At 36.0% G+C, this 22,900-nt stretch overlaps 1 protein-coding gene across 1 annotated transcript in view; it reads right to left on the bottom strand.

The window, feature by feature from the left end:
* UHRF2 (ubiquitin like with PHD and ring finger domains 2) overlaps positions 1–22,900 on the bottom strand; it is an 85,865-nt gene that overhangs the window by 10,583 nt on the left and 52,382 nt on the right. Inside the window, exons 6-13 of the mRNA XM_031060777.1 lie at positions 18,864–19,050; positions 15,823–15,946; positions 15,314–15,421; positions 11,968–12,072; positions 4,043–4,149; positions 1,889–2,051; positions 1,210–1,347; positions 293–416 (exon numbers count right to left, since the gene is read on the bottom strand). Coding sequence (XP_030916637.1) covers positions 293–416; positions 1,210–1,347; positions 1,889–2,051; positions 4,043–4,149; positions 11,968–12,072; positions 15,314–15,421; positions 15,823–15,946; positions 18,864–19,050 — 1,056 coding nt within the window. The remainder of the gene's footprint in view (positions 1–292; positions 417–1,209; positions 1,348–1,888; positions 2,052–4,042; positions 4,150–11,967; positions 12,073–15,313; positions 15,422–15,822; positions 15,947–18,863; positions 19,051–22,900) is intronic.

Raw genomic sequence — 22,900 nt, 5'->3', positions numbered from 1 at the left:
TCCTGGGCTTTTTCATCTTGTTCTAACATGTGTCGTGACAGAGGCGTGTACAGTTTTCTTAGTGGTTCAACAGCTTTTTAATTTGCAAAGCTAATTGCTGATTGGTCTTTTTTTGTCAGACACGGAGGAAGCTGCTAGCAGCTTCTCTCAGAAAGTCTCTTCCGTGAGTGCCTCCAATATAAAACCCCCACAAACAGCTTCACACTTCCACAAAGATTTCTTGGCTTAGTTCATAGCAATTGTAACATGACAGACTTTGCTGACTAATGCTAAAGAAGTAAAAAAGAAATACCATCATCAATTGTCCTTTTCTGGTTTCCATTACTTTGGCTGCTTGGCTCCTGTTTCACAGTTTGCTTTTTAACCTTATCTTTCTTCTCCTTACTAGCCATGGCTTCCAAATAACCTTCTGGATACTAAAATTAAAAAGCACAGATTTAAAACAAGAAGCACAGACATACAGGGATAACCAAATACCAAAAGGAATAACTTTTAACAGACTTGAGATCCCTATGACTACATAGTAAAATAATTACACAATAATTTTAAAATCCTGTATGATAGAGAAAACATTTAAATTAGTACCTATCATTAAGAAAGCACAGTCAAGTCAAAGAAGCTAATCCATGCTCAGATGTATTAAACATTATATCTGTACCTATATGTTTACAAACTATATAAATTGGGGAGATGATGGTATGCTGTAAAATGCAATGTATCATTGCATTGCCAAGAATATATCTTAATTCTTTCCTTTTTTCCATCTTTCATGGATTCTGCACTGCCAAAATTTTCATGGATCAGCCTATATCTGTGCTTAAAATGCACTATTTATACAAACTGCTCAGTCATATGACAAAAATACTTTAAAATGCACTGGTTTTTTGGGTTTCTCTGACAGACTAGTCACCTGTAGAAAAATTTGTTCCAGCCTAAGAATCACAAAACTGGACACAAATTCTGATTTTCTAATCCATGTAGACAAACCAATTTACTGCTAGGGGAGAAAGCTTCATTTGCAGTTCCATCTGCTGTGTCACTATTACAGGATTCTGTCAATTTCCTTATAATCTGTACTGGTTTTTAGTATCAAAAGCTGCCACAGTGAAGTACAAGGAAAAAAGGGAGCTTTAATTTAACTTATTTCTTTCTCAGGATTTTGTTTACTAGAACTAAGAATAAAAACAACTGTCAAGTCCTGATGCCAACCTGTACACTTAGACCGAGCTTTTTTGACCGCTCCATTCCTTCTGAAGTCCAAGGTGCAGGCTCAACATCATCTCTCCTCAAAAGATAGCGCCAAACTAAAAATCCACATTTTCCAATTTCTGGCCAGTATTTCACCACCTAAAGAACAGTACAAAATTACTGATATTATTTTTATCACAAGTCAAACACGTGCACATCATCATACTTTAATTGTTCAAGAAGAAATGACAAGACTGATTTATACATTATTATTATTATATACAAAAGTTCTTTCCTCAGCTGTGAAATTTTTGTATTTCTTATAAATATAGTAGTCTTAAAAGGCACACTCCTTTGTTTCAGAAACTAAGAAGACTTTAAATAAACAAAAGGCTAGGATACAGCTGGAAGGACTGAAGAAATAATAATCTGATTTCAGGGATGAATTTAACTCAATAGGCACGCACAAAGCAACTTACATATTCAATCTTAGGTATCCTATTACAGATTATATTATATTATAACTGTTTTGAATAATTTCATTTTGGATCACTTTGCAGAACAAACTAAAGCTAAAAAGCTCTAGTAAAGAAAAAAGGAACTGTTTCTTTCAAGTAATAATGAAAAATTTGCAGACTGACACATATGAGGCTTTTAAAAACAGATTACAAGAAATATTGTGTTGTAGAGATCAGAATACCTTGTAAATGCCATCATATCTGTTGCCTTCCTCTGGGGCATATTTGCTGATCCGCCGTCCTTTTGAACTGCGCACTACCCTAACTGGCTTACCAGCTCTCCAATTCTTTGACTCTGCTCCATTTTTATCATCCAGTGGGGCATCACAGTTAAGGGCCAATGCCCTAGAAAGACATTTAAATTCTTCATAAGCTAGATTGCTTCACCCAGCAGAGTTTTGAGAGTTAACATAATTAAGTCATATGTGTTTCCCTTGTCTAATTTTGCTTTATCAAGCAGCATAGAGCTTTCAGTATCTTTTTTAGCAGAATTGATGAAAAAAATGAGATCCACACTGAAATGAATGGTAAGAAAAAAAGATGGGAATACTAAATATGTTGTCTAGGTTCCAGATGAAAATTCATGTGAAATTGCTAGAAAACAAACCAATCCTTTCAGACTTAATATTCTTAATTTTTAAAATTAATCCCTTCCTAAATAGAATTGATGAAATTAAAAGTATAATAAAAGGCAAGCTTTCTGTGCTGCTATTCCTCATCAACAGATTTTAAGGCTCTTTAACTGTGTACACAAAAGTAATGAATATGATGAAAAACATATAGAACAAAAAGTACATAATAACCATTCAAAAAAGCTCTAAATACCATACCTCTCTCATATGATACATAAAATACCTCAGAGAAGAACTAAGAATCATAGTAGCTAATTAGACCTTTAATTAGCTTTAATTAAAAGTTTTCATTTACCCATAGAGACCCTTTTCTAGAAACCTGGAGCAAGAGAGTAGGACCAAGCTGCTATAAGAAACAGTATTTCTACTACCACAGCCTGACTTGAAGAGATTGAAAACCCTTCAGAATCAGCCACAACACAAATGATGGATCTCAAAACAGAAGAAATAACATGGGTTATAAACAGACACGGTACAAGTATGGAACCCACATTGTAGAGAACAGTAAGTGAAGGCACACTATGCCAACATTAAAAATTTTTTCCATATAAAAACAAAACTTGTAAAACTATCTGAACAAGCAAAACCCATACAGATTCAACTACATAGAATCATCATAATCTTCTGTATCAAATGCTTGGAAACTTGTATCAAGCTTAGCAAATGAGAGCAGCACATTGTTATTCCATATGCACTACTGCCTTCACAGCTAAGTAGTTTTGCCTGTGGATTTTTCATTTCCTAAGAGGAGAGAGATACTGACATTAAAGGGTCCAGCTTTAATTCTGTGTCCCAAAACAACTTTGTTCTATTCACTAAATATGCTTGTAGAGCTGTTGCTTAAACCTACTTCCATCTTTCTTCCCTCCTTGATCTTGTTCATTTTCACATCGCATGTCCCCTCTCCCTCCCTTTCTCAAGGGAGCCAAGTCAGGCTTTTCCTCTTTCTCCTCTAGACAGCTTGAAAAAAAATCCCTCTCCAGCCTGTCTGAGAGCCGCAGAACATATCTAAATGCAGACCTGGCAAACAAAAGTTCTCAGTGACTCTCAGCATCTCACAGGCGTTCAGAGGTCAGTTGTGTAACAGATTATGCTCTTAGAAACAGAAAAGGATGGAGTACTCTTTGTTCAGGCCAGCTTTTGGAGGATGGAAAAACACTTCAGGCAGATGCCTAATTCTTCCTCTGGATATATGTTCTCTTTCAAGTACCTGTTTTGATAAAGCTGCGCCCTAATTCCTTGCTTTTCATAGAAAAATATGATGAAAGAAAGGGCTAGCAAAATAGAAAATATTTCTTTTATCATGGGAAAAGGAACATGCTTTCTTTCTCCTTAAATTTATAACTGATTCACCCACAAGAGAAGAAACTTGAAAAAAGAAACATCCAGAATTAGAAAACTTCTGTTCAAGAGTTTTGACTGACTTCTTGTTTAATTAAAATAGAGTCCTCTCAGTGTGACTATAGAACAATTTAAACCAGAGGCATGACTGCAAGCTGCAAGCAATGTATTTCACTGAAGTGAGTGTTCCTTTAAAGCAACAAATCATAATGCTTGATAAAACCCCTCTTGAAAGGCATTGATGTTTATGAACACAGCATGTACAGAAGAGAAAAAATACAGCAAAATGTTAGTTTTAAATTAAAGCCCTACAAGCCAGCTCTTTGTGTTGTAATACCTTTAAATTTTATTTTCAAAACTTACCTATTCATGTGTGTTAATGTCTGATCAAATGAATGTTCTCCGATTCTTTTATTGCCAGAAAGATCTCTACCTCCACTCCCAGTGTAAGTGAACTCATCTCCTCGATCCTGTGCAAGAAGATTATCCTTTGGTTTAACAGTCTAAAGTAAAGTAACTCAATTAAAAGGAAAAAAAAAGCAACTTCATTTGTTCTATTTACTCAGAGAAAAACTGTAATCAAGGGCATGAAAGACATGTTTTCAATTTCATTATTGCCATCCTACAGCAGCTGCACCAGCACAAAACTTCTGGTCTAGATGTAACCTCTTCACCAAAAAATTCTGACTAAAAAAATGCCTGCGTTAAAAAATGCTACTTTGGCATTTTTTATAAAGCTATTTTGAGAAAAAAAAATCTGAGGAACATATTCTACTTGATCTTGAGCTTTCACTATGTTTACAAGAGTATCATGTTTGTAAAATACAGAATAATTACCTTGGATGGATCATGGCAGTAACTTCATCTTGTGCAAGAAGCTCAGTGCTAGTAAGTACGTAGAGTGCTGCCTTATGTACAAAGCAGGTGCTTTAATGAAATATTAATCCCAGCTCTACTGACTCAGTAAGAGTTTAAAATAATTTAGATTCATATTTTGTAAGCTAAAATAATTCTGTACTATAGTTCTGATGTAGAATTTTCATGAAATTGAAGGAAGGTTGATAAAATCTTTTACCATGAGCTATGAAACTGTCAGAATCTAAATACTCTCAAGAAAAGCCTGTATTTCTATTTTCTGTGCAAAGTTTGTCACAGAATTTCATGTTACTCTTGGGAAATGAATGTATTTCCAGAAATACATAAATATACAGATTACATATATAGTTAATATGTTATTTTTTGGAGATGTATATTTGGTATAAAGCATATAGCAATTTAATACAAAAAACAATGTTTAAATGAATTTTAATAGCAAAATTCTGAACATCTATGCAGTAATAAAATTCAATCAATTTCTTACCACTATTAAAATCTGACATTATTTAGGATCCAGTGCAAGACTGTTACACATATTTCATGACTGACAACAGCAGAAAAAGAGAAGGTTAGAAAGAGAAACACTGGTTGAACAAGGCCATAGATAAATTATAGAAATTAGGTTCATTTTATTTTGTGCAGGGAAAATCTAGCAGAAATTCAGCTGCAGTTATCTGTACATAATAAAATACAAGTGCTATGAAGTTAAAAAGTATACTCAAAACCTAGCAAAGACATGTATAAATTCTGGTATATGCTTTCTTCAAACAGGCTACTTAGTCTACTGAATTAATCTTTAAAAACCAACAGAAACAGAATGTAGTTCTATTAAGGACAGTATATGAAACAACTTTAAAAGACCAACCAGACAAGAACCGTTTCCTAAGAAAGGATGTAAAATAAGTTGTATAAAATAAAATATCACAGGATTGGAATTAATCTCAGAGTATGTTTCATTTTTCTGTGATTGTCAAGGCAAACACAATGCACAGATCACACAAGGATGATCCTGATAATAATATAAAAAAGGATGGATTTGGTCCATGTATCACAATCATTCAAGCAAATTGCATTTTGACAATGAATAAGAAGCCTGTGACAAGTTCAGAAAAATGGGAAAACATATTTTGGAATGTCATGAATCCAGCATGGCCTGGGTTTTGTAACAATGAAAGAAACATGAACACCTTCAGTCTTCATGATGTGGCAGGGTGGGAGGACTGTTAAGGCAGTTTTTGATATACAAGCAGAGCTAAACTGAAACCAGAAGGTGATTTCTTTTCCCTCTACTTCAAACATAATTTTGAGATAAATACTGATATATATATAAGAATGTGGAAAAAATATATGAAAGACAGAAACAGTTCATATGAAAGCAAGATGGGGATAATTACTTATAAGACAGGACAGGTTCCTGAAAAACTTTTGTTTATCAACTACTAGGTTGTTGATAAATCTTCATGAGAAGAAAGTATGGAATAGACTTGTTTTTTGGTGTAACAGAAAAACATAAATCAAGGACAAATTGCTAGAGATTTTAGCCAAAAAAAATTCAAGAGACAATGCAGAAATGCAACAGTATTCCTACTTGCACACACTTCTATGGAAAATGGTTAAATGTAAATGGCCTAAACCCAACAAACTTCCAGCATCTTCAAAGAAAGGCTAAGCGGTTCTCTAGTGGTAGTCTAACCACAGGCAAACTGAAAACATTGTGCTTGAAGAGATATTATGGATAGAAGGTCTATGCATACATGCTCACCTCCTGAGCATATCCTACACGTCATGGGTTACATTTGCTTCTCTTTAATTATCAAAGTGCTCTGTGCATAAACAAACAACTGGAAATCCAGAGGAAGGAAAATGGAGGAACAATTATGTAGCATAAATGTTACAGGTCAAGGTACAAGGATCTTTCAACATCCTCCAATGTAAGGAAGAGTCACTGCTGCCTTATTATTTTCTAGATAAACTATACTCCTTTTTTCATATCAGATATATTAGGGGAAAAAAATAAGGATTTCAGGGAATAAAGACAGTTTCTAGAATTGAAGGAAAATGCCAGAGATCTTGCCAATGATCTGGGCTGGATGAAGAGAAATTGGAGGACATTTGAACCTCTGATATAGCAGCAACTCTCAAACAAGAGAGGAAGAAAGCTTAGAAGAACTTATAAGTGCTTGAAGAGAATGAAAATCAAAAATGGCAAAAGTAAGTGATGCACAGACCCAGTGTCTAAAGCGTGGATTAAATGTGGATATGAATGTGCCTATGACAAGCAGAAGTGAAATAGGGACACTGGTACGTACTCCAGAGACATACTTGGATACCTACAGTACCTACTTTCATTTGGCTTATGGTGTTTTACTTTTAAAGTGAAGTATTACAGGAATATTCACAGCTTATTATTTGGGACTATTAGAGAGTAATGACTCATCAAAACAATATCTCAACAGCTTTGAGTTCTATCTATAGATAATACAGGATCTCCCAATTACCTACAACAACTTTTAACTGAGAGCCAGTAAGAGATTGGTAAAACTATTTTTGTCTGAAAAGGATCAGAAAGCAGAACTGAAGACAATGGGTCAACAGTTAAAGAAAACATATGGCAAAAGGAGTTATTTATGTCTATATGTTCTCATTGAAAAAAAAAAAAGCTGTCAAAAAGCCCATCAAAACAGTCTTATCTTTTCCCTTCCTACATTCTTCCCATTTTCTTACCTTAAAATACATAAATCTGCACTTCTCTTCTGTTTTCCACAGCTTAATTCCACTTCCTTGCACCAAAATTGTCTTTCAACAGCTAGTAAGTACTTTGTTACTCTGTCTTCTCTTAATATCTCCTGTATGTCCCTTTTTCTTATGTTATGCCCATAAAGTTATTTCTTAACCGTCCTGTTTGTAAAGTTTGATGACATTATAGAGCAAGTGAACTTCAGCCACAGCAGCACTGACCCAGCATCTCATACTGAGGCACGTGAGTGGAAGACAAGCCTGAAGCTCTAGTACTACAAGCCAGTCAGCCTCAGACAGCCAGTACAAGCAATCAGTCTGTTGTATTAAATCATACTCCACTATTCAACATTGTTATATAATCAGTTGTAAGTCTAACAGAGAAATAATGTAGAATGAAGAAAATAAGATTTTGAATTCCATTGGATCATTTGACCACATTATTTCTGTGGATTACTTTTATGCACCATCTGACAGGCACATTAGCTACTTCAAGTTACTAGAATATTAACTGTCTCAAGAGAGCTCTCAATTATTTTCTCTCTCCATTAACATCTATGTTAAATCTGAGCTTTTATGTTCAGATTTCGAAGTTTGGTTCCAACAGATAATGCAAAAATTGTATTTATCAGTAACAGGCTATTACAAACACAATCAGATTTTCTAGATGAGTTCCAACCTTCCGTTTGAACAACAAAAAATGTTTATTGGCTGTCTTGGTACAAGAAATTCCCAAATACCACCAATTCATCAATCCCTTATCAGTTTGACCTCAGTAAAGTGTAACGAATAAAAGGTGAGTTTGATTATATGATAAAGTAAAATAAAAGTGCACTAAGCCTTTTTAAATGAGGTTTTAAAATCCAAGTCAATTACTAACTATCAAGCAATTACATTTGAGAGCATTTTCTTTCCCCAGTAGTAGGGATATCTGAAAATGAATCATGTCATCATTCATCTTCATTAAACTCTATACCCATAAAGAACTGACAGAATTGGCCTATCTGCCCATTGTCTGATTTATTTTTGATAATTTCATGGTTTAACACTGCAGTAAAAGGTGCCAATTGAAAAGGAAGGGCTAAAGTACAAATTTCATTTGTAAATAATAAGAATCCCTTGCATTAAGTGCAGAGCCTGTATACATCAAAATTGTTCTTGCTGAGTCTTCCCCACAATTGCCCCTGCTAGCAAGAACCTGCACATTCCACCACAGCACATTCCATCACAAAGAAAACATTTCACTATTTTAGTGTTTACTAATCAACATGTCTGAACAGAAAGAAAGACAGCTTCAAAGCAGGAAACAGCAGAAGGTGGCTAACTGGTGATGGAAGTAGGGCAACATTTTAAAAGATCAAAGTCCGAGTTAACTACTGTATGTGAATTCCTTTCTGAGGTTTTTCTTACTCTTTCCATGCAGTGTCCAAAAATGGTGGATTACCAGGCTTTTAAACTGAACATTAATATGTAAACAATTCAGGCTACCCAGTGTGGATTTGTTATCTTTTGTTCCACTAAAACTCCATTCTGACTTGGAACCAGGTTTGCCAAAGACAGTCTTTTCAGGTCAAAGACACTTTCCTGTAGAGGGTGTTTACTTAGGAGATATAACAGCTTTTAGAGACAGCGTTTTTAAATTACAGTTATCTTTGGCTATCAGCTGGAGATCCAAAATTCATTTGTTTTTTGAGGAAAAAAAATCCTGCAATCTGTATGACTAATTTAATTAGCCTACTATAATCCTAGTTAAAGCAACACATTTAAAATCTAAAAGACATGCACTTCATATTACACATTCATTTCATTAGGTGGATTATGAATGGTACATTCCAGGCAGTGAATGGGTTTGGTAAAAAATATCAACAAACCTAAACAATGAGTATATTGCCTGGGGTCCCTTTTGAGTCATTACAGTCATTATATTTCGTAGTCTCAGAATCTTTTACAAGAAGATGCAACTGGTCACACCAGGTATTATTCTCCAAGAGATCCTGAATCTCAGTTCAGAGATCTCCCATATGATCCTATGCAAAACAACATTTACAAAAGAAACAATTTTTGTTTGGTTTAAACTGGAGCACACCACACAATTAATTTACTATCTTTACAACACTACCTCAACCCAGCAGAAATATGAATCTTTAGACTTTTGACAATAAAATGCAATTTCAACTTGATACATAAAAACAATGACATAAAATAAGAGGGCAAGTTTTCAACACAAAAGTTAAACTTCTTCAGTTGCTTGATCTGATGAACAGACAAATCAGAATACATTTATCATGAACATTGTGACTGCAAATTTCCAGTATCTAGTGTGTAAATATTAATCTGTTCTTAGAGTATAAATTACTGAAAGACTTCTCAATTTCTTCAGGTAATGCTCCTATTATGGTTACTATCAAAGGAATACTATCAAAGAGATTAGCAACATTAACATATTCAAAATAAAAGCTAACTATAAGTAAGCCATATAACTTGTCACTAGAATTCAAAGTTACCCATTTTCAGGAGAGAGATTAATGTGCAAATATTTTATGTGCATGTAGTTAGAAATGAAGATAAAACGTCACGTACAAAACAATTTCACCCAATGCTCATTTTATAAGCTATGACTGCACCTGTTCTCAATCTTGAGGGTAGATCTGACAGAACTGATAAAACTTGTTATTAATGAGCACTCCAATACATCCAGAACATCCAAACTTCAGTAAAAATGGAGAAAATTCTGGGTCTAGGATAATAAGTTTCTACAGGCATGGCATAAAAATGTTGTGATCTGAAAGCTAGACAATTAACTCAGTTTCCTGCAATGTATATTGTAATTACTTTACCCCAGTGTGGCTTTACTGATTTAAAGATATAGGAAGTGCACTAAGATGGCACACATTATCAGTGTGCCTAAATACTACACAAAGTTTATGAACAGTGTAATACACCTCCAAAATGAATTTATTTCTCAATTTTATAAAAGTTTACACAAAAGCATCTCTGTTGCACCACTGAAATTCAATTAAGAGTCACCTCTCTTTTTTGGTACTCATACAATAAAATGAATAGATGTGAGCAGAGGTTTTTATGTGTATATTTTATTTCAAATAAATAAATCTAAAATTCCACATCTCAAATTAATTAGATACTGTACTTAGGACACTTTTAAGTACAGGACTCAATTTTTCTGTTCATGTTCTTACAGAAGTTTAATCTCAACCTTTTTAAAAAAAAACAGGGAAAATGGAAGTAATTGGAAGACAAACCTGGCACATGAAAGAAGAAAAGCTAACCTCAATAATGTAACTGAAAAAAAACAAACCCTTGTATTATTAGTTTAGAAAACAGAAAAAACTGTTTGAGAGTATTATCTGCAACCTTTCTCTTCTACTATGCCTTTTCAAAAGTATTTATGTCTTTCAGACTATGACATTGCTTAGGTGTCTACAAAACCACATGGTCACAACATCACTTAGGTGAATTGAAAAGGCATTCAAAGGATCCAATTAAATTTACCAAATATTTTGAATTAAATAATTACCACCTCAGAAATAAGGAGACATCAGTATCACCAAAAAGAATAAAAAGAGGAGTCTGCAGCATCCCAGCATAGCAGATACAATTCCTGTGAAACAGTGTTCTTAGGGTCTGAGAGCCTGGGCTGGGATAGATACTAAGGATACCATATCCAAACTCCAAGTACCTCCTTATGCCACTTGTTCAAATAGAGACCCACATTCCTTCAGAGGCAATACTCTGCAGCAGCAGCAGCACCTGGTAGGTGCTGTTGGCATAGAATATAGTACATTCTGATGCTATTTCATTCATATGCTTTTTTTTTCTTCAGTGCCCTTTTCCTTGTGGTTGACAGCTATGGGCATTTAAAAAAAAACCAGGTTGCTTACTGCATTATCCTTCACCTCATCCAAGATTCAAAATTCCACCTGATGGACTGGAACTGCAGGAAGGGATGTACCTAGTGTAAATATTATTTAATTGAAAAAAACTGTAATCTCTTCATAAATAAATGTTGGACAGCACCACAAGATGAAAATTGAAAGCATTTACTCTTCTGTTTAGCAGCATAACTGCTTTTGTTGCTCTACTTAAATGTTAACACCAAAGTAGAATTTTTTTCCCAACACTTTTAGGGATCAAGATTCTGAGAAAGAATCTGAGGCAGCTAAGAAGTTCTGAAAGTGCTTATTAGCAAGAGCCAAGAAACTTCAGAACTTCATAGTATCAATTAACACATATATTTTATTCTTGCTTCATTAAATTAAATGTATCACGTAATTAGAAATACTGTTTAGAATGTAATTAAATTGTGACAAAAGCAGAACATACAACATATTATTTGCACACAATTGCACTATCAGATTTTATATCACACTCAAGTCAGACTCCAAAGTATACTGAAATGTAGCTACCCTCAACAATGTCAAATCCAGTTACTGACATTTTCCTTTAATGTAGATCTGAGCATAAGCATTCTTTAAGATTTGGTAAGATTTTTCTCTCCAAAATACTATGAACTACTTAATTTATCAGCGGTAGATCGTTTTTTCCATAGTCATATCTGCCCAAACATTAGTTTTAGATTAAACACCAAATACAACTCTATATGTACAGACATTTGATGCATTAGAACAGCAAGTCCATTGCTTGCATGAATGACATACCACTTCATCTTCAAATCCCCCAGCTAGTACGAGTGAATAAGCTCCGTCATTACTGCGTCCATGGATTCCACCAACATGGGGCCTGTGAACACCTGCTTCACTCACCTGGAAACAGAAAAAAAGCCAGTGTAGAGCAATTTTTTTAAAAGACCCAGTTGCCTACAACCACTTTTAGCAATCAATTTTCTGCTCAAAGTGTTGTACAGAGGTTTCTGTGTCAACAGTTAATGAAAGACTGCTATTAAAGGTGAGAATTCCACTGTTTCTTCAGGAAGAAAAGCTAAAGTAAGAACACCCAGAAAACCAGCAGACAGTGTAGGACAGTGGTGACACTGGAAGAGGTAATAGACTCTTTCTTCTTTGGCGAAAATCTCCAAGATTTTTCCCATAAGCAGTACATAAGACTGTCCTCAGTGCTATACTCCACTTGCACAGTCATTTAGAACAATTCAAAGGAGAAGATCTACCAGTTTGGTAGCATTTTACAATTTTTAACCTAGGAAGATCCCAGTGTAAAGATCATTTTGTCAGGGACTTGTAAGGTAACACACTGTAAATGTAACCAGTAGAGAGAAATATTATCAGACTGCCCAAGAAAACAGAAGAAGCCATTGCAACACCAATGGATCATAGACTAGTTCTCCAACCAGGATAACTCTCTGGTAATAAATATTCAAGTAATCTGGAGCCTGACCACCTGAAAGCTGCAGCTGTAGCATAATCTAGCAATATCATTACAGTCTGCTGGAGCATCTCTCCCACAAAAATTTATTTAATAATGGTTTCAAACTACTGATTAATAGAAAAGACCCACAAACAACCTTTACAAATAAAATGAGACTACATATTAAATGATGCATTTTCTCAGTATGTTATGATAAAAATAGTGTTGGTAGAATGCACGCTTCCAGCATAAAACAAATCACACTACTTCTTTCTACGTTCATATCCTCTTCCAGACCTTAATTTTGCCTCTTTTTCTTGTTCTGCTTCTTGCACTCCTGATCTCCTTTTCCCAACCTACAGTTCTAAGCAACTTTCATGGGAGTCTATATTCTTCTGCTATAGTCTTGAAATTTCGTAACACAATACATCAAAGATCCAGCTAGTCAAAAGTGCACGTTTTAACAACAGATTAGAGCTGTGCACAGTATGAAAACCATGCAAGGACACAATAATACTTCCTTGCACAATACTTCCTGGCTGCTGTTCATAATAATGTATTTTATTTTCCTGACTCTTAATTTCATGATAATTTAGTATTTGATTTATTTTTCTGATCAGTATTAAAAGGACATATTTTTCAAATTTAGCTAATAGAATATCTCTTTGCTAAATAACAAGAAGTGTAAACAGCTGAAAGCCAATTACAAATTACACACTTAAGAACTCTTCCCTGGCCCATGTTTGCTATCCACAACTTAGCACTCTCACTTAACTTTATCAGCTATTTGCCAATTTTTCCAGACCATTTATGAGTATGCTGAATAAAAAGGCCCCACTACCGTGTTCCTCTTTCCTGTTGTATCAAGCATTCTTTAATTCATTCCTCCCTCCCATCTTTTCATTTTCAGGTTTCATCAATTAAATTTAGGTTTCTGGTAGGTGATTCACCCCAAACATGAACACTGATAAATAATTAATGCCAAAGATGCTCTTTAGATGCTCTCTCCAGAAGTAATGTTTAGCCAATTTCCTTCTAGGGAAAAGAGAGTTTGTGTCATAAAAAAAACATGCAAATGAGAAATAAAGAAGTCATTAAATTTTCATACAGCCACTAAATTCTCATAGATTTGCTGAGACAATCTCATTTTGTCATTAAAATAAAACTAGTTCATATAAGAAACAAAAGTGTAATTTAACTTTTTACATAGAAAAAATTTCAATTTTTTTAAAATGACAAGGTGTTTAATTTGTACTCAAAATAAATTAATTATGCATAAATGGTAGTTGTCTTTTGATATTTAGTCCATGTATATATGCACACATATATACACACATATATATACTATATATATAAGAAATATTATTGATGGATTTTCTCATGAAAGCAGCACTCTAATTCTGTTGGTTTTTCCTATCAGTACTAGAAATACTTGAAAAGCATTAACTTTTGTCTTACTTTGGCTATGAATTCTTTATAGAATTCATAACAAAAAGGTAAACTAGTAATTCCAATCACTATTGAAGCAGGGAAAATAAAAATTGATTTTGAAACTTTGAGTTTACCCAAGTGATTTTAGAAAGCTCTCTTATTAGACTTTACATAATCTGGCACCCAACAAAAAGAAAGCAAGTGATGAAAAGTTCATAAAACAAATCAGAAGAGGCACTTGATTTTTGGCTTGCCCCTCCTCAAGCAGTTTAAAACCCCTTGGTTTTATTCTTCCAAGTATGACAGAAAACATTCAGTTCCAATCATTTACACATGTAAGAGACAAAGAACTAACTGATTTAGAAAACAAAGAAGTATGTATTTTCATGATTAGAAACAATAATGAAAAAATGAAAGTTAATCCAAAAATCATTTCAGCTGGATCAGGCTGGAGCAGAAGGGAGGAAGTTTGTAGCTTGCCGGACACTACAAAAGCAGAAAAAAAATCAGTACAGGCACAAAATGCTGCTGTACCATCCTCCCTGCTTTGTTTTTTCCTGCCTCATTGAGTATTGGCACTGTGCTTACATAACCAAAATGTGAAATTGACTGGGATAATTAACCCCCAGTCTACTCCAGATAGGATTATTTTTCTGCCAGTTTTTATAAACCTAGTTTACCACAGTGTCTAAGGAATATTTGAAACAGAAAATGAGATAGTTCAAAAAAACACCAAAAGCTGAATAGTGAATTTCAGTAGCACTACAGACTTGCACAGGCTTAAGCTGTTCATCAGCCTAAAAGCAGATTTGGACATCCATTACATATGACCAAAACCAATTTGACTACAGTCAATTCACAGTGATAACACATAATGTTCTCAAAATCTGCAGTTTCCACCCCATTCATGCGATAATCAGTTTGCGTGAAGGAAACTCTTCAGAAATTACTTAATTCGATTCACTAAATATCTGACTTAAGATTTTAACATGTGAAATATGTTTATCATAATTCCAACAGACTTTTTACTAAGTTGTATGTAAAAAGTTGTATTAAAAAGTTGTATGATAAAATCAGTATAGTTCAACCTTCACTACAATTGGCATCACTTCCAATATTGAAATCATAATGTTTTTGCGTTACTTAGTCCTGGTGAAAATGGCAATTGTCAATTGGAATTTATTTTAATGCCCAACCCATTCATTATTATTCCTACTTCCTTCAACTACAGCTAATACTGAAACAACATACCTGAACTCTGAATTTCCAGGTTGTCCCAACAGGAACACCAGGTATAGGCCCATAATGATTTGAAGGAACAATAGTGCATTCTTTAGTGCGACCAACACAGGCCATGCCCTAAAAATACATCAGACAAAAGTAATCAGACAAATGAATTGCAATATTGAAGAATATTTTTAAATTCAATGCAGAGGTCATGAAATCTGTCTATTATAACAAACACATATTTCAAAATATGTTAACAATTGTTAAAAGGAATGTTAAATAAGTAATATGTGGTTATGGGTTTGGGAGGGGAGTTAGGGGTTTTCTTTTTTTTGTTGTTGTTTTTACCTCTAGTCACCTTAATAATCCTTCCACTGCTTTAACTGCCAGTAGACGGCAGGCAGGATTAAACATTGTCTTGTTGTTTGTGCAACCCAGTACTGAATTTTGTGTAGTGCATATGTAAGCAAAATTATAGATGTAGCACATACATGAACAATCAGAGTAACAGCTATTTCTAAAACACACTCTACCTTTCCCCAGTCTCTCTGGCTTTCAGTACTGGCAGATGGCATCTTTGCTTTCTTTTTACTCTGTTTGAGCTTTTCTCCAGCCTTTACAACTTCATTAGAATCATTTTTGCAGGAAGGACAATACCTAAAAAAAGGTTTTAGTAAATTCTCAATTAACTTCATAATAATGGCAATACATTTCTGGCAGCCAAAATAGTGTCTATTTGTTTATTTTGACTGAATGTTTCAAGCTAGCAAGCATATACCAGGCTTAAGCAGCTGAAGCCTACAGCTTAAAAAATGAACTCAACATGAACAAATACTGTCAACTTCTTTTTAAAAAGGGCTTTTCAGTATCTTTAAAGGTAGAGTGCTAGTTGCAAAGCATATAACTATTTTTTCTCACATGATATATGAGAGGTGCCCATGGGTCCTGTAATGTCTCTTCATTAAGTCCTCCTTCATTTACATCATGTAAAGGAGAAGATAGCTGAGATTAAAATATGCTGCTAACCAGTACTCATGGTCTGTTTCTGTCTCCTGCCCAATCTACCCTTATTTTTGCTGGTGGTGCAAGAAATTTCACTGCAGATTGCTGAACGTCAAACAGAGCCAAGGTATGCCATAATGTATATAGAAACACACAAACACACACTCACTCACTCCACAACAACTGAAGCCATTTGGAATATAATGTTGAGGCTCACTCACAAATCCATGCTGGTAGGAAAGCAGATACTAGTATACACTGACCACAGCAGAGAGAGAAAAGCAGAACAGTGATCATTCTGCTGTTTCCAACAACATTCTTATCCCAGTCCAGGAATAACAATACACACATGTCCTTGTTTCTGGCTCCCATAGGCTGGATTTGGTCCATACACAATTAGAACAGGAAGCTGCTCTACATTAACATTGATAACCTCATTCAGGAAACAAAAACTACTACTACTACCATTACTACTACTACTTCTGCTGTTTTGGATTTATTAAGTTTTTATGTGGATATGAATAGAAAAATTAATGACTAAGGTCCAGAGGAATAGATCTCACTATCTCAATAAAGGTGTTTGACCATGAAAACAATGAAGCCATGTAGATTAAAAAATAACAATGTAAGATGCTGAAGTTATGATACCATTACTTTGACAGGTATTACAACTGCTTAAAGAAAAAGCATGTAAGACCAATTAAAAGAACAAATATGACATAATGCAAATACGCAAGGTGAATTAACAAGGTAAAGTCACACGGTGAATTCCATATTTCTTGACAGTATAACAATATTACCTTAATATCTTTTAAAATGAATCTCATAGGGACTATTAAATACTGTTTCATATACAGAGTGGCTTCATCTCCACAAGATAAACTTATCCTTTCCCAAATTGAAGACTTAACCCCTGAATAGAGTTTGCCAGATTTTATGCTCTAAAAACACAAAATGGAAGTATTCCCAATTCTAAAGCAAACTGCTCCTAAATTAAGAATCAGACAACCATGATTCTTTGCTAGTATGCAGGAAGAAAGGAGGGAACAAACTTCTTCGGTAGGAGATGCTGCTCTGCCCGGTGCAAATGCACTTCTACATAATGACAAACATTAAGACAGTACAGGACTGGTGACACTAAGCATCTCTACACTAGCTCACATAAGCCAGGCCCACAATTGTACCTCTACCACCCTGTGACTTCATTCACAGATGCAGCTATGTACTTACATATATAAATCTTAAGGCTCCTATTCTTAGTTATACAGTAAACAAAAACAAGCTAAAAAGCTTGACAGCCATTTTCCAATGAATTTCAATTACACGAATTGAACTTCTGGAAATTCATAATTTGGAGAATGGACCGTGACTAGCTCTGGAGAGGAGAAGGTGTTCATGATCAAAAGGCTCGCCATGATCCAGCCATGGGCACTCACAGCCCAGAAAGCCAATCCTCATCCTGGGCTGCATCCAAATCAGGGTGGGCAGCAGGTCAAGGGAGATGGTGATTCCACCTCTCTACTCTGTCTTGTGAGACCCCACCTGCAGTGCTGCATCTGGCTCTGGGGCACCCAACACAGCAAAGATATGGACCTGTTGCCAAGAGCCCAGAGAAGGGCCACCAAGTTGGTCAGAGTGCTGAAGCACCTCTGCTACGAAGACAGGCTGAGAGAGCTGAGGCTGTTCAGTCTGGAGAAAAGGTTTCAGGCATCTTCTAGCTAGTTTAGATTTTAGTAAGAAATTCTTTCCTGTGAGGATAGTTGCCCCAGAAAACAGGCAGACCATCAGGCAATATAAATAAACATTATGGAAGCCAATAAGGTGTAGGAGATTGAGTTACTAATTTACAGAGAATGTTAAAACTTCTAAAAGATTTACACAGATTTTTACAAAAAATAGAATCACAAGGTTCAAGAGATTCCATGTAATGTATTCATAGACATCTTAGACATTTAATGAAGTCTATGGAAAACTTTATTAGAAAAAGGTTCTATTTATTACTCATTTATAAAGGATTAGCATCTCAAATACATCATAGGCAGGTGATAAATATGAACAGTGCAAATTATAGACAGCTAATAAAGACGTAAGAGTAATTACATAAGAAATGAAGAGTAGCAATGTGGTGGTTCTTCCATAGCATGAAAAATGAATGTAGTAGAGCACAGGGGCAGCAGCAGGGACAAAGGATAAAGGGACAGAGAAGCATGAGCATAAAAGAATTGCTCAAGCAGTGAAGCTTTTAAAAAATGAAAAGGCTGAGGAACAACAACTGTCGATAAATACAATCAGATTGGGTAATATCCCAGAAGATCATAATGACCATAATGAATAAAATGAACATACCAGTCTTGACATTTCATAATGGCCTTGAAACTTACTACAAATCCATTGTGAATGATTTAAAAGAATTATCTTGACAGAAAACATAAGTCTTATATTGAGTAGATGGATGGAAACACCTCAGAATTTAAAAACATCTTCAGTATTTTCTTTCATGAGGTGCGAATATCAAAAAGGTATCATGTATGGAATGTCAATATAGGTAAGTAAATCATCCTTGTATATTTACCAGTCTTCATCTTCTGGTATCTTGCTTAAAGGAGGGTTCAGGCAGTATATATGATAAGCCATATTACATTCATCACACAGGAGTTGCATGTGAGCATCCTGTTTGCCACCACACAAGTAACACGAACAAAACCGGCACTCCTTATCTGGATCAGCCCTACAGTGCTTGCATTCAGGGCCACTTTTTCCTGTCAAAAACAAAGAAATGTCAAATGTCATGTATCTCTGCAAAGTGAATTACTCTATCTAAAGGAATAATTATTTCTGAACATGAACACTGGTCTCTTGAAAATGCTTTTTTTTCTTACAATGAGGTATTTATATAGGCTTAATAAGATTTCTTCTGCTGTATAAACAAGACATAAAAAACATGACTAATCTCCTGCTCCCAAGATGTACCTGCACATTCTCCCTAAAGGTGAAGCTTAACTGTCTTTTGAAGCTGTACAGCTTATCAGTTCCTTGTAAGTTAGCTTGGATAACATAAGCAATAAAAATAAATATTTCTTTCAGGAATTTATTCTTGAATAGAAATATGAGGTGGATCCTTGATGTATCCAGAGGAGTTCTAAATGCTTTAACGTTTTTCCTAAGTATACTGAGAAAGAAATTAATGACTAAGAATTTGCAGAAATCCAAGCCCCTTTCTATTGAAGAAAAGCATGCCCTCCCAAGTGAATAGACTTTACAGAGAAATTGATCTATGCAGTTGCAGGTTATCAGTGTAAATCTCTGTGGAGAGAAACCCTAGACTGAAAGTTTATTAAGAAAGGGGGACTGGAATGCAAAGCATTGTGCTGTATCTGCAGTCTTTCTGGAGGACCTTGAACAGTACTTTTTTCTTCAAGGGCAGAACCAAGTAGACTTAGAATGGGAAGAGAATGGGGTTTTGATTAACAAAGAAGAGTCAGGGGCTGCTGATGAATTAAAAACTGACAGGGGAACACCTGTGAAAGGCCTCGAAAGAACTAGAGCTTTTTAATCTAAAATGCTTACACAGTTAATAGACCAGCTGACATGCCTGTACACTAGCATGTATCAGAAGTGTTGGTGCATCACAAGAATTGGAAGTGACTGTGCAAATGGAAAGCTATGATCTAATCACAAACGCTGAAATTTGGTGAGACAATTCACATGACTGGAGCATTCAAAATGACAACTACAAACTGTTCAGAAGGGACAGGCAAGGAAAGGGGGGCAGACAATTTTCCCTCTCCATGGACTTGACTGCACAAACTCATCTTTGAAAAACAGTGATGAACAGGTCAAGAGCTTGTGGTTGAAAATCAGAAGCCAAGCCAATAAATAAAATCTCATGGTTTGTGTTTACTACCCACCACTCAGTTGAGGGAACCCTGCTGACAAAACTTTCCTACTTCACCTGCATGAAGCATCACTCTGGCAGGTTCTGGTCCAGCTGCAGGAACTTGTCAGGACAGTCCCTGACATCTGCTGGAAAAGCAGCTCGGCAAGATGGAAGCAGTCCTGGAGACTCCTGGACAACATCAAGGATAATTTCTTACCCCAGGGACAGACAACAGCACCTGCTACTTACTGACACAGATTAACTAACTGGAGAGATCAGGATCGGTGGCAGCCTGGGCTCAAGTGGTCATACCCTGGTGGAATTCACGATCTCAAGGATTATGGGCCAAAGGTTAAAGTCACTACTCTGAATTTTAGAAGCCTGAATTTTTAGTTATTTTAGGAATTAAAATAATGGGATGGGACCCTCTGGAAAACTGCACTTAGGGAAAAAGGAGCAGAACAGAACTGTCAGATCTTTAAGGACATTTTTCTTAGAGCCTGAGATCTCTCCATTTCCACCAGTGAGCATTCAGGCAGGGAAGGCAGGAGACCAACATAGCTCAGTAAAGACCTCCTGGACAAAGTGAAATACAAGAAGGAAAAGCACTGGACATGGAATCAGGGACAGGCATCCTGGGAAGAAAAGAGAAGTGCTGTTTAGTTGTGGAGGAACAATTAAGAAATTAGGAATGTTATGGTATAGCTGGAGCTGACTTTGGCAAGGGATACAAAGAATAGTAAAAATGGCTTCTATAGGCATATTGGTCAGAAATGGAAGATTAAAGAAAATATACACACACAACCCCCTCCTCTGCTCTGTCCCCCAAAATGGGACAGAACTAATCACAATTGACATGGAGAAGGTTGAGGTATGCAGCAATTTTGTTTGCCTCAGTGTTCATTAGTAATCACTCTTCCCACATCTCTCAAGTTCCCACAAGACAGGAACTGGGGAATTGAAGTCACTCCTGGTGTAAGAGCAGATCAGGTTCAAGATCATCTGAGAACCTGAACATAGACAAGACCATGGGACCCAAGAAGATGCATCCCAGGGTCCCGACAGAATTGTTTAATGTAGTTGTTAAGCCACTCTTCATCATATATAAAAAATCATAGCAGTCACATCATATCTGAAAATTCACAGCAGTCAGGTTGAGATCTTAGTGACTGGAGAAAAAGCTATTTCAACCTTTTTAAAAAAGAGTAAAAAGCTTTTTCAAAGAACCTTTTTTTAAAAGCTTCATCCAGAAATTACTGACTAGTCAGCCTCATCTCAGTGCCCAGTAAGATCACAGAGTAGAAGAGCACAGACTTCTGGAAGACATGTCAAGACGTGGAAGACAGAGGACTGGTTAAAGACTGCCAAAATGGCTTCACCAAAGGCAAATAGTACCTGATTGGCACACCGGCCCTTCACCATGGACAGAATGTCTCAATTATCAAAGGAGAACTATAGATGTCATTTACCTGTCTGTAAGGCCTTTGATTTGGACCCTCACAATATTCTTAATAAAAAATCACAGATTTATAGAATATCATGAGGGGGTAGGGATCCACAAGAATCACTCACATCCAATTCTTGGCTCTGCAGAGGACATCCCAAAAATCCCTCTGTAAATGAGAACATTGTCCAGAAGCTCCTTGAATCCCTGCCAGGCTTAGTGATGCGACCATTTCCCTGGGAAGCCTGTTCAAGTGTCCATGTACCCTCTGCCTGAAGAACCTTTTCCTGATATCCAAACCTAATCCTCCTCTGACACAGTTTTTAGGCAATTCCCTCAGCTCCTGTCACTGGTCACACAGAGAAGACATTGGTGTCTGCCACCTGCCCCTCGTCTTCCCCTCATGAGGAAGTTGTAGACTTGTGATGACTGTCCTTAGTCTCTTCTTCTCCAGGCTAAACAACCAGGCAGCCTCAATTGTTGTCCTTACAAGGCTTCAATTCAAGGCCCTTCCCTTCTTTGTGGCCCTCCTTTGTGACACTCTCTAGCTTTTTAGCTGTCTTACATTCTTACTGCTAAACTGAAGAGAGATAGGTTTGATTAATGAAATATTAAATGGATAAGGACTTAATTGGATGGCCACATTCAAAGAGTGAATGGTCCATATCCAATGGTTCAACATAAAAGTGAAAACCATTAAAGAGTGGTGTTCTGCAAAGGTCATACTGGCAACACTATTGTTTTCTATCCACGTCAATGACATACCCACTGGAATTGAATGCACCCTCAACAAGGTTGTAGATGACACCAAACTGAGCAGTTCAGTTCATCACAGAATTAAAGAATCATTAAAGTTTGAAAATACCTTTAAGATCATCAAGTCTAACTACCAACCTAGCATCACCACCATGTTCAGCAGTAAACCATGTCCTCAAGTGCCATATCCACTCACCTTTAGAACACTACCAGGGATGGTGATGTCACCATGATGATGATTAGAAAACTTGGTCTAATGCTTAACAACCCCTTCCATGAATAAATTTTTTCTAATATCTAATCAATACTCTTAGGCACATGGTATGACTCGCTTCAGAACCTCAATGTCCTTCTTGTAGTGAGGGGTGAAGAACTGAACAAAGGATTCAGGTGTGGCTTCCCTAGTGCCGAGTACAGGGGGTCAATCCCTGCCCTGCTCCTGCTGGCCACACTGTTGCTGGCACAGGCCAGGATGCCATTGGCCTTCTTGGCCACCTGGGCACTGCTGGCTCATGTTCAGCTGCTGTCACCA

Source organism: Geospiza fortis, unplaced genomic scaffold, assembly GCF_000277835.1.
Source record: "Geospiza fortis unplaced genomic scaffold, GeoFor_1.0 scaffold491, whole genome shotgun sequence".
NCBI lineage: Eukaryota > Metazoa > Chordata > Aves > Passeriformes > Thraupidae > Geospiza > Geospiza fortis.
Note: the sequence above shows the minus strand (reverse complement) of the source record. Positions and strands in the feature narration are given on the sequence as shown.